Source organism: Periplaneta americana, chromosome 5, assembly GCF_040183065.1.
Source record: "Periplaneta americana isolate PAMFEO1 chromosome 5, P.americana_PAMFEO1_priV1, whole genome shotgun sequence".
Classification (NCBI taxonomy): domain Eukaryota; kingdom Metazoa; phylum Arthropoda; class Insecta; order Blattodea; family Blattidae; genus Periplaneta; species Periplaneta americana.
The window spans coordinates 18,250,170-18,262,251 of NC_091121.1; the positions used below are offsets into that span (position 1 = coordinate 18,250,170).

Genomic DNA, 12,082 nt, shown 5'->3' on the forward strand with positions numbered 1-12,082 from the left:
TGTGACTTGCTTCTCATGCACAATGTTTGGGATCATTTTTGATAGTTGATTTAACCATTTAACACGCTCCCTGTTCCTACAAGGCAATCGATACTTCCTGAGTGTTAAAGCACGCACTGTATTTCTAACATAATACAGGCACACTCAGTAGGCTATCTGATTACGAAGGAGAATGAAACGAAATTCTGTAAATGATTAATTAGTAAAGTTTGTTTTTCATGGCTCTACATCCCGCAACAGAGCCTTGACCTACTTTCGATAAAGTTGTCATATCAGACATCGTACAATGCAGTCCTCTCTGTATGTGAAGTTCGCACGATGCAAGTCCACCTCACCGCAGGGACAGCGCAGGACCGCCTCAAGATGAGAGAGAGAGAGAAAGGAAAGAGAAAGAGAGAGAAAGAGAAAGAGAGAAAGGGAGAAAGAGAGAAAGAGAAAGAGAAAGAAAGAGAAAGGGAGAAAGAGAAAGAGAGAAAGAGAAAAGAGAAAGAGAGAAAGGGAGAGAAAGAGAAAAGAGAGAAAGAGAAAGAGAAAGAGAGAAAGGGAGAGAAAGAGAGAAAGAGAAAGAAAGAAAGATAGAAAGAGAAAGAGAAAAGAGAAAAAGAGAAAGAGAGAAAGGGACAGAGAAAGAAAGGGAGAGAGAAAGAGAAAGAGAGAAAGAGAAAGAGAGAAAGGGGGAGAGATAGAAAGAGAGAAAGAGAACGAGAGAAAGATAAAGAGAGAGAAAGAGACAAAGAGAAAGAGAGAAAGAGAAAGAGAGAAAAAGAGAAAGAGAGAAAGAGAAAGAGAGAAAAAGAGAAAGAGAGAAAGAGAAAAAGAGAAAAGGAGAGAAAGGGAGAGAAAGAGAGAAACAGAAAGAGAGAAAGAAAGAAAGAGAGAAAGAAAGAAAGAGGAAGAGAGAAAGAGTAAGAGAGAGAAAGAGAGAAAGGGAGAGGGAGAGAAAGAGAAAGAGAGAAAGAAAGAGAGAGAGAAAGAAAGAGAGAGAAAGAAAGAGAGAGAGAGAAAGAAAGAGAGAGAGAAAGGCAGAGAGAGAGAAAGAGAGAAAGGGAGAGGAAGAGAAAGAGAGAAAGGGAGAGGGAGAGAAAGAGAAATAGAGAAAGAAAGAGAGAGAAAGAAAGAGAAAGAGAGAAAGAGAGGAAGAGAAAGAGAGAAAGGGAGAGAGACAGAAAGAGAGGAAGAGAAAGAGAGAAAGAAAGAGAGAAAGAGGAAGAGAGAAAGAGAAAGAGAGAGAAACCTAGATCTAGTCCCGTGGTATGATGATAAATTTCGTTATCGACCGCGACAGGAATCGAATCCTGGTCAGAAAGTGCGTCCGCTAGTACTGACATCATGGCTCAATAGGAACGTTGTACAGATGAGGAGGCGAGACCTGGCATGTGAGCTGTGCGAGAGGGGAAAGTATGAGCTATTAGAAAGTGAGTTTGTTTAATGGTTTTAATATTATGCGAATCTACCAAGTTCGAATTTCATCTCAGACTAAACCCTATCTTTCCCCTTCATAGCTATTGGTGATACAGCCACGGCACACGATAAGGACACAGGACAGGTCTTGCCTCCTCTACTATACCTGTTACAATCACTGGCTTATAAAAGGAACCGCTCACTTATCGGAACGGACTCCTTCGGAGTGTTTGAATTTTTATTTGTAACGAGTTGTGGACTATCAGCCTGATATCACACTCGGAGAAGATTCTCCTCAGAATACTGAATCGAGTTTATATTCTAAGATGGAAGAAGTGCAGTTTGGTTTCAGAAAGGGAAAAGGTACGAGAGATGCAATTGGACTGCTACGAACAATCAGCGAAAAATTCCTAGAGAAGAATAAAGAAGTGTATGTAGTATTTGTGGATCTCGGAAAAGCGTTTGACAGGATGTATTGGAATAAACTGATAGGATCCTAAAGAAAATTAGTGTAGATAGGAAAGAAAGGAGGCCGTTCAGTAATCTTTACATGAGACGGGCCAAAGTCAGGAAAGGAGAAGAAATGTCAGAAGGAAGTGAAATAGGGAGAGGAGTACAATGTGCCTTTTATCACTTACCCTGTTCAACATTCACTTGGAGGATTTAGTGAAGAACTGTTTTTTTTCGGAACATGGGAGGAGTAATAGTAGGAGGAAGAAGAATAAAGTGCATAAGATTTGCTGATGATATAGCTTTGTTGGCAGAAGAGGAGATGATACTAAGAGATATGCTACTGAAGATAAATGACAGCTGTGAGCAGTATAGGATGAAGATAAATACAAACAAGACAAAAACCATGGTCACAGGAACAAAAATAAAGAAGTTAAACTTGAGAATTCGAAATGAGGCAGTAGAGCAAGTGGACAGCTTCAAATACTTCGGGTGTACTATAAGCAGTAACATGAGCTGCTGCCAGGAAGTCAAAAGGAGGATATCATGGCCAAGGAAGCTTTTAATAGAAAAAGGAGCATCTTAGGCGGGCTTCTGGAAAAAACTAAGCAAGAGACTAGAAAATGATTTATGTGGACTGTGGCATTGTATGGGGCAGAAACATGGACATTACGACAAAGTGAAGAGAAGCGACTAGAAGCATTTGAAATGTGGATGTGAAGAATAATAGAGCGTGTGAAAAGGACAGAAAGAATAAGAAATTAAGCTGTGTTGGAAAGAGTGGGTGAAGAAAGAATGATGCTGAAACCGATCAGGAAGAGAAAAAGGAATTGGCTGGGTCATTGACAGAGAAGAAACTGCCTACTGAAGGATGCACTGGAAGGAATGGTGAACGGGAGAAGAGTTCGAAGCAGAAGAAGATATCAGATGATAGACAACATTAAGATATGTGGATCACATGCGGAGACTAAGAAGAAGGCAGAAAATAGGAAAGATTGGAGAAAGCTGGGTTTACAGTGACAGACCTGGCTTTCGCGAAACACTATAGGTTATTTTACGACGCTTTATCAACATCTTAGGTTATATGAGATGAACGTGATAATGCCGGTGAAATGAGTCCGGGGTCCAGCACCGAAAGTTACCCCGCATTTGCTCATATTGGGTTGAGGGAAAACCCCGGAAAAAACCTCAACCAGGTAACTTGTCCCGACCGGGAATCGAACCCGGACCAGCTGGTTTCGCGGCCAGACGCGCTAACCGTTACTCCACAGGTGTGGAATGAATGAATGAATGAATGAATGAATGAATGAATGAATGAATGAATGAATGAATGAATGAATGAATGAATGCACTATTTTAAATTGAGCATCGTCCACTTGTCCGAATCGCCTCTGTCCACATGACCGCATTCCGTCTATAATTCTGGCCGGAGAAATCTAGAAGGTTTTACATATCGGCCAAGATCAAAACAAAGAAAGTCATAGCAATATATCCATTAGAAGATCTCCGATCGCGGTAATATTGAAGTCATAAATGAACTGAATGACACAATGCTTATTTTGTTTTTTTATCTTCCAAAGCTAACGCAATAAAAATAGAGGGACATCATTTTATTTTTACTTCAATTTTTATTGTACCTGAGTTTTTGAATGTACTTCACTCCCACTCCTTCTACTACTGAAGCTCAACCGTCCTCCACACAGATCCAAGACCGCATATACAGTCATAGTAGCCTTACGAAAGAGCTTTCAGTACTGAATCATTTTCGCACAGGTACTGTCGTCCATTTGCCTACGTCGTATCCCGGTTTCCCCCACCAGCTTTTATTCGCCAGCTAGTGGCTGGGCTGTCTTAGCTCTTTTCTGAGAACATTAATTTCTGTTAGGAATTGGACGTCCACGTAATATTATACAACCGTTTAAAACAACTTAAATAAAACGGCCTCGTTAAGTAATTAACTGTCACGTGATTTCCCCCCTTTCTACGACCTTACGACATAACCACTTGGACGGACAGTAGATAGCATGTCTGAGTAATTTTATCTTTTCGGATCGGGCGGAAGTGAAGATTGAATTTACAGTGCGTAAGGTACTCTTTTATAGAGTAGGTACAGAATTATTTCAACATGAGTTACTAGTACGAATGACGAAACTTGTAATTGGGATTAGGTACAATAGTCTATAGTGCGATAATGTGCACATTGGAACTGAAGCCTGTATCGAAATGAACGGCCACCGTTTTAAAAAATATGTTTAAATATCCATTTTATGATTATTTTTCAATTTAACTTCATTTTGTATATTGTACGCTAAATGATGTAGACAGTATAATATACACTGCATAATGAATACGTCCACATGGACAGCTTAATGAAGTAGACAGTATGATATACACTGCATAATGAATACGTCCACATGGACAGCTCAGTTCATGATTAAAACACTCATTGTTAATACTGTACTGTATTTTGATTAAACAAAAACCTAATGAAAATTATCAAATTCAAAATCGCTATATTTCCTAGTTTACGTAAATGGATGAACTACTTTTCTTCCCTCCTATACCTACTAAAGTGATTTGTTTTTGTTCATTACGCCAGTATCATCGAACTCCAGTCGTGGAAGGGGCTAGCAAACGGCGTTGAGCCAAAGGTAATATTAAAAATGTTAGTAAAAATAAAATGATGTCCCTGTATATGCTCCTCAGAGCTACTACGTAATTTTCGTTATCAATGTTAAATATTGATATACACTTCATAATGAATACGTCCACATGGACAGCTCAGTTCATGATTAAAACACTCATTGTTAATACTGTACTGTATTTTGATTAAACAAAAACCTAATGAAAATTATCAAATTCAAAATCGCGATATTTCCTAGTTTACGTAAATGGATGAACTACTTTTCTTCCCTCCTATACCTACTAAAGTGATTTGTTTTTGTTCATTACGCCAGTATCATCGAACTCCAGTCGTGGAAGGGGCTAGCAAACGGCGTTGAGCCAAAGGTAATATTAAAAATGTTAGTAAAAATAAAATGATGTCCCTGTATATGCTCCTCAGAGCTACTACGTAATTTTCGTTATCAATGTTAAATATTGATATTCACTAACTCTGTATCATATTTGCATAAACGTACGTCAGTTAAATAATTTGTAAGAACTAAATTGAAGGTCAGCGCAATAGAAAGCCAACCGGATATGAAGACTGCTGAACGAGCACGTACGGCTACGAATAAGCTGATGCTGCTAATACAATATCTGGTACAGCGACATCAGAGTCAAGACGGTTCTGGCTTCTTGCATAGAGACAACAAAGTGCTGTAAGGACCGAGGTACACGCATCAAGCATGGGACGTTCGATATTCCTACTCTACTGTTATCTTTTGTACGAAATGACGGTTGCAGGTAAGCAATAACAAGGAAGCCACCGACGGCGTAGCTCAGTCGACTGAGGCACTTGCCTACTGATATGAAGTCGCAGTCGGGTGCGGGTTCGATTGCCGCTTGTGCTGATTACGTGGTTGAGTTTTTTTCCGTAAGGCGAATGTCAGGTAATCTATGGCGAACCCTCGGCTTCATCTCGCCAAATACCATCTCACTATCACTAATCCCATCGACGCTGAGTGACCTAATAGTTGATACAACGTCGTTAAATAACCAACTAAAAATAACAAGGAGTACTGAAAGAGGAAATTGCTCCTCCATATTTTCACCTATTATTACGCAGCTTTTTGCTGTACACGATTTTCGCTATTATGTTAATTTAAATTTAATACTAAAATTACTTAAGCAAAGGCATATAGGCGGTGTGATAAGAGTAAAAAAAAAAAAAGAAATCCATTCTCTTTTTGTATCATTTTACAAACTGATTTTCCTATTCAAAGTTTCTCAGTTTAGGCCTATCACAAAAAAGTTGGCGCCAGCGTTTTTGGCGTGTGTCCTAGAGTATAGTGCCCAGTTTTTGAGCATGTTGCTACTGCATCTGAGAATTGTACCACTTCCTATACACGTCACACCAACCATTTATCAAACAAAGAAAAGGTAAGACACTAGCACTTAACGTTCCCATTACTTATTTCACATGCCAAAAACGGTGACGCGGACTGTACAGTGAAAAAAAAAAGTGGCCACACTCGTGAACAGCGAATATTTTCTAAGTCCACTTCTGGTCACGGCGATGTTACACGTTGCATGTGCTTGTAGTAGTAGTTTCGGAACTATGGAATCGTTCCATATGTGTCTCGTAGTCCAGCGGAAGAGTGTTCGCTTAAAGATTCGAAGGTTGTGAGTTCGGGCCTTGTTCAAGTTTTCATTTTATTTTTAATCGTTCTTGAGCGACATAAATGTTATTCAAATTATCATTCTTCCTTCGATGTTGATGAAATGTCGGACTTCAGATCAGACTTTATTTTATGTACTATATTTTAAACTTCATTTATTCAATGCATAGGTTTTTTTCACTGTTAATTTACTTGTCAAGTAAGATTTTGAAACTACAGTATTCGTTTTTCTCAATTGTGAAGAAAATTGACTTATCTAGGTTTTTTCCTTAACCCTTCAATTCAGAACAGATTGCACAACATGTTTACTACTATTGATTCAGAAGTTATAAGAACGATGTTTATTTCCATGTGGTTCGTCCAACTCTCAATAACCACATTCATTCCCTTATAATGTTGCCCTCAGAAACGTATTAAGGTAGAAAATTCCAATTTTGCAATCTTTAATACCAGAAAATGATACTTAGAAAAATAATTAATTTATATCCCTTGATAATAATAAGCGTAAATACAAATTGTTTACAATAAAATAACATCAATATACATTCACAATACCAGTATTTCTTTTTGTTTAAAATTCTATAATTAAAATCGTGGAACTAAATAGGATTTTGCGAGGCTGATGGGAAGTCCAGAGAAATAGGAAGAAACTTCAGTCTGTTTGGAACTGATCGATCAATTAAAACAAGAAATAAAACAAGTTTCTGTCATCATTTTCATCATCATCGCAGTCTTCATAATCGCAATCACCAACTTATATTATTTTCTATCCTATTTCCATTCATAGGTGAATTTGATGTAACTACAATCCTGCGATATGACAGAAGGGGGCCAGGAATCTTTATTGGTAAGTGAAGTGTACATCTTAAATTACAATCTAGTAAGCATTACTGCAGACGTTTTTAAAAATGATATTATTAGTGAGTTGAATTCTTGATATGTCGCTATATTTTGTAAGCTAACAAAATAAATTTCAATAATCATTCATATACTGTAGAACTGACCGATCTCAGCACGAAATAATATTTAAAGCGACTGTGATAGAAACCCTGCAGCAAGATAAGTAGACAATACAGCAGAACCTCTATTATCCGTGGTAATGAAGGGGGTGGACTGAACGATTAATAGAAAAAAATCGGATAATCCGTACCATGAAATATTTTCGTAAACGAGCTGAATAATTCTTGAAGTTTCGTAATTTTCTCCGTAGTCTTGTGATTAACACTCTAGATAGTAGATCAGAAGTTCACTAAATTAAGTTCGGTTGTCAAGGATGTGTTTTTAAGGGGCAAGGAAACTCCTTGTGATGGCTGTAGGCTGAAAGATAGGAATAGTAGAGGTCTCATGTTGTAGTTTCACATACTCTGCACACTTTATCCTTAATTGTTATTAAATCGTGCACAGTTGTACCATCAGTCTCATATTCTGATGCGAGATGAGCCACAGTTTCTCTTTCTCCAAATAACTCAATTATATGCATTTTTCGATACTTATTTACAAAAGTTTTCCTTTTACATTCATGAAATACATTTTATGTAGAAGCTGTATAGTACGGCAACTCGAACAGTACACCAAACTGGAAGTGTAAAGGTTTGTAATAATACTCTCTAGAAAAAAAATATGTACTAATATAACATACAGTAGTACTTCATATGTTTCTATAGCAAAAAAAGGAGGGAGGAGGAAAGAGTGAGCGAAAAACAGTCGGATAATCCGTCAATCGGTTCATAGGATGTCGGATAATCGGGGTTCTACTGTATAGAGTTTTCGCACCTTCCTGGTACACTAAACCAGACCTGCAGAACTGTAGCTCCTCAGAGCGACTTCTTTCCTCCCCTTTCTTACCCCACTCACCTTTTCTATAGTCCGGGTCAGCTTACTTAATACCCTAAGGGTGAAACCTAACCATTTTTCCCCCCATTACTCTGTATGCTAGTGGATTATGGTGATTTTCTAGTTTGCAGGTTCAGTTTTCTTTTGCCAACTTCGTTTCGAATTTCGATACTGATAAATACTACAAAAGGTAGTGATTTTGTAACTGGTATGTTGGCAGCTGAGACAAATATCGATAATATTTGTCTGTACTGGAATTCCATGAAATTAAAATTGTACTAGATTTCTGAGCCGGTTACTGGAAGCTAAAGAAATTTGAATATACTAATAATTAATTAATATCAGTATTAATATTAATACATAATAGTTATTTTATATGTTGCGTTGTAGTTATAATTCAAGACTATAGTCAGGTGAGTTTTCGGACTTAGTACTAATAATTTCATGTGGTCAAACAAAATACATTTTTAGGTTAGGTCTCGTGAGTCAATTGTTTAGTCAAACCAATGAATTTCGTAGTGCTAGACAAAATACTTGATATGTTGATCCCTTTCTCATATAGTTTGCCTACGAAAATATGTTACAAATTATTTAATTATTTAGAATAACCTTCCAACATAAAGTATGGAAAGTATGAAGTCATTTAGAATGTAGGATCGTGTGATATCTGGTAACAGTTGGCAACACTGACAAGACGGCAATATTTAATGTTTAGGAACTGTTGTTATGTGACCCTCACTATACCTGTGAGGTCATGGCGTTCTAGTTACGATATGCTGCATCAACATTCATTCTCGCGGCGGAAGTCGATCATTCCCAATAGAAGTGGAGTGAGGCTGACGTCATATTTCCCCTACTTGCGAGTTCTGCAGGCCTGCACTAAACAGTTAATGCTATGTTGGCATCAGTAGTGATGTCTTTGGTGACGTATGTTAAACTTCGTAAAAATTCGGGAAGAATCATTCTACGATATTTTCTGCTCCTTTAATATTTACCATGTAGTAGCTCCTATGATAGTCAATAAATCGCGCTGTATTTTTTTTAATTTATGACTCAATGTCTAATTAAGGCATAGAAAAAGTTTGAAATGAAATCTTTTTTGAAAAGTAAGAAGAACTATACTAAATTCGATGGAATCTGTTAAGAATAGACATCTTCAAAAGTTGACAAGCGGTAATAGTAATATACGTTACAAGAGCGATATGTTGAAGTTTTCATGTTCGAGGAAAAATTTGAAAAAGCGAAACGTAGTTGAGCTTTTTAATTTCCGAGAATTGAAAGAAAACATACCGCTCGTGTATCGTACATTATTTTGTACGAAGATCGTTTATTACATACCTGAAAGAGGAATTTCTAATTAGTTGCAATGAAATCTCCATCTTGGTTTCTGTTCAATGACGACAAATTTGCAAAACAAAAATATCTATCTTCAACATTGTTGCTTTAAAAAGTTTTCTGTGTTTACTATACTCCAGCAGGCCGTGATATACGTCTGTCTTTTTTTTTCCCCAGTCTATGATGAGTCTGGAATCTTGCTGATTTTTTCACGGCTTCCTTAATGTTACTTGCATCACAAATGCGGATTGGTTTTGTGCGGAAACCAAGCAAATAAGCAAGATCTCGCACAAACTTTTTTGTTTTTCATTTTAGATGAGGGGGATCAAAGCGAGAGAAATGTAGAGAAAGAATAGAAATTACTTTTAAGAGTGGTCGCTAGTGGTTACGAGTTAAACAAAGGAGCATTTTCGCTTGAGGAAGGAGTCACGAATCAATCATTTTATCTGTTGGAATTTCAACGGAAAATACTTTCCTGAGTCTTCTTGTACTTCGGCCTGAATAGTTTATCCATCTTGAGCTGTTGTAAATAGATGAATATCAACAACAGTGGTAAATCTCAAACGAAATTCCATGTTTTAATGCCGAATAGGCCTATGGTAAACTTCATTCGCGTCCACGTTATCCGGTTAGAGATAACGGATTTCGTTATTGAAATAACATGAGGTGAATTGTTCTGATTGGCTCTTTCATCAATGACGTCAACATAGCGTTAAAAGTTCAGCGGACCAGGAGGATGTGAGAACTCTCTAATAACATAAGCTGAAGTCGTTACGTAATATATTATATAAAAACAATAAGTTTATTCTCGAACTTCCTATTTCTTTCTATTTATATTTTTCTCTCCACCCATCCATCCATCCATCCGCCCACCCACCCAATAATCTCACCATTTTTATTTACGTTTTTCCTCCATCTATGCATCCACTAATGCCTCCGTCTATCAACTATACCTTCCATTCATCCACCCATCCATCCACCAATTCGTCCATCCATCCATCCATCCATCCACAAATCACTAATTCCTATTCTCCAATTCGTACTTACATTCATTTCTTCCTTCATCCACCCAACCATACATCCATTCATCCATCTATTCCTTCTTCCATCGATCAATCCAACCATCCACTCATTTTTCTTCAATTCGCACATTCATTCCTCCTTCTATCCACCCACCACAATCCATCAATTCTTTCTTCCATCTATACATCCATCCGTTACTTCTACCATCCATACATTCGTCCATTTGTTCTTCTAATTCCTTCTTGAATCCATACACTCATCCACCCATTCACCAACCAATTTCTTCTTCAGTCTATCCACCCATCCGTCCATCCATCCATCCATCCATCCATCCATCCACAAATCACTAATTCCTATTCTCCAATTCGTACTTCCATTCATTTTTTCCTTCATCCACCCAACCATACATCCATTCATCCATCTATTCCTTCTTCCATCGATAAATCCAACCACCCACTCATTTTTCTTCAATTCGTACATTCATTCCTCCTTCTATCCACCCACCACAATCCATCAATTCTTTCTTCCATCTATACATCCATCCGTTACTTCTACCATCCATACATTCGTCCATTTGTTCTTCTAATTCCTTCTTGAATCCATACACTCATTCACCCATTCACCAACCAATTTCTTCTTCAGTCTATCCACCCATCCGTCCATCCATCCATCCATCCATCCATCCATCCATCCATCCACAAATCACTAATTCCTGTTCTCCAATTCGCACTTCCATTCATTTTTTCCTTCATCCACCCAACCATACATCCATCCATCTATTCCTTCTTCCATCGATCAATCCAACCATCCACTCATTTTTCTTCAATTCGTACATTCATTCCTCCTTCTATCCACCCACCACAATCCATCAATTCTTTCTTCCATCTATACATCCATCAGTTACTTCTACCATCCATACATTCGTCCATTCGTTCTTCTAATTCCTTCTTGAATCCATACATTCATCCACCCATTCACCCACCAATTTCTTTTTCAGTCCATCCATCCATCCATCCATCCATCCATCCATCCATCCATCCATCCATCCACAAATCACTAATTCCTATTCTCCAATTCGTACTTCCATTCATTTCTTCCTTCATCCACCCAACCATACATCCATCCATCTATTCCTTCTTCCATCAATCAATCCAACCATCCACTCATTTTTCTTCAGTTCGTACATTCATTCCTCCTTCTATCCACCCACCACAATCTATCAATTCTTTCTTCCATCTATACATCCATCAGTTACTTCTACCATCCATACATTCGTCCATTCGTTCTTCTAATTCCTTCTTGAATCCATACACTCATCCACCCATTCACCCACCAATTTCTTCTTCAGTCTATCTATCCATCTATCCATCCATCCATCCATCCATCCACAAATCACTAATTCCTATTCTCCAATTCGTACTTCCATTCATTTTTTCCTTCATCCACCCAACCATACATCCATCCATCTATTCCTTCTTCCATCGATCAATCCAACCATCCACTCATTTTTCTTCAATTCGTACATTCATTCCTCCTTCTATCCACCCACCACAATCCATCAATTCTTTCTTCCATCTATACATCCATCAGTTACTTCTACCATCCATACATTCGTCCATTCGTTCTTCTAATTCCTTCTTGAATCCATACACTCATCCACCCATTCACCCATCAATTTCTTTTTCAGTCTATCCATCCATCCATCCATCCACAAATCACTAATTCCTATTCTCCAATTCGTACTTCCATTCATTTTT

General features: G+C 37.8%; 1 protein-coding gene across 3 annotated transcripts in view; it reads left to right on the plus strand.

The window, feature by feature from the left end:
* The first annotated feature begins 5,065 nt into the window (after positions 1-5,065).
* Positions 5,066-12,082, plus strand: part of LOC138699503 (tenascin-R-like) — a 113,659-nt gene continuing 106,642 nt past the window's right edge. For 2 of the 3 annotated variants that reach the window (XM_069825444.1, XM_069825445.1), the window contains exons 1-2: positions 5,102-5,259; positions 6,922-6,981. In XM_069825444.1, coding sequence (XP_069681545.1) covers positions 5,202-5,259; positions 6,922-6,981 — 118 coding nt within the window. In that variant the 5' untranslated portion in view covers positions 5,102-5,201. Of the gene's footprint in view, positions 5,260-6,921; positions 6,982-12,082 lie in introns of all 3 variants that reach the window. The other variant, XM_069825446.1, reaches the window with a different exon arrangement.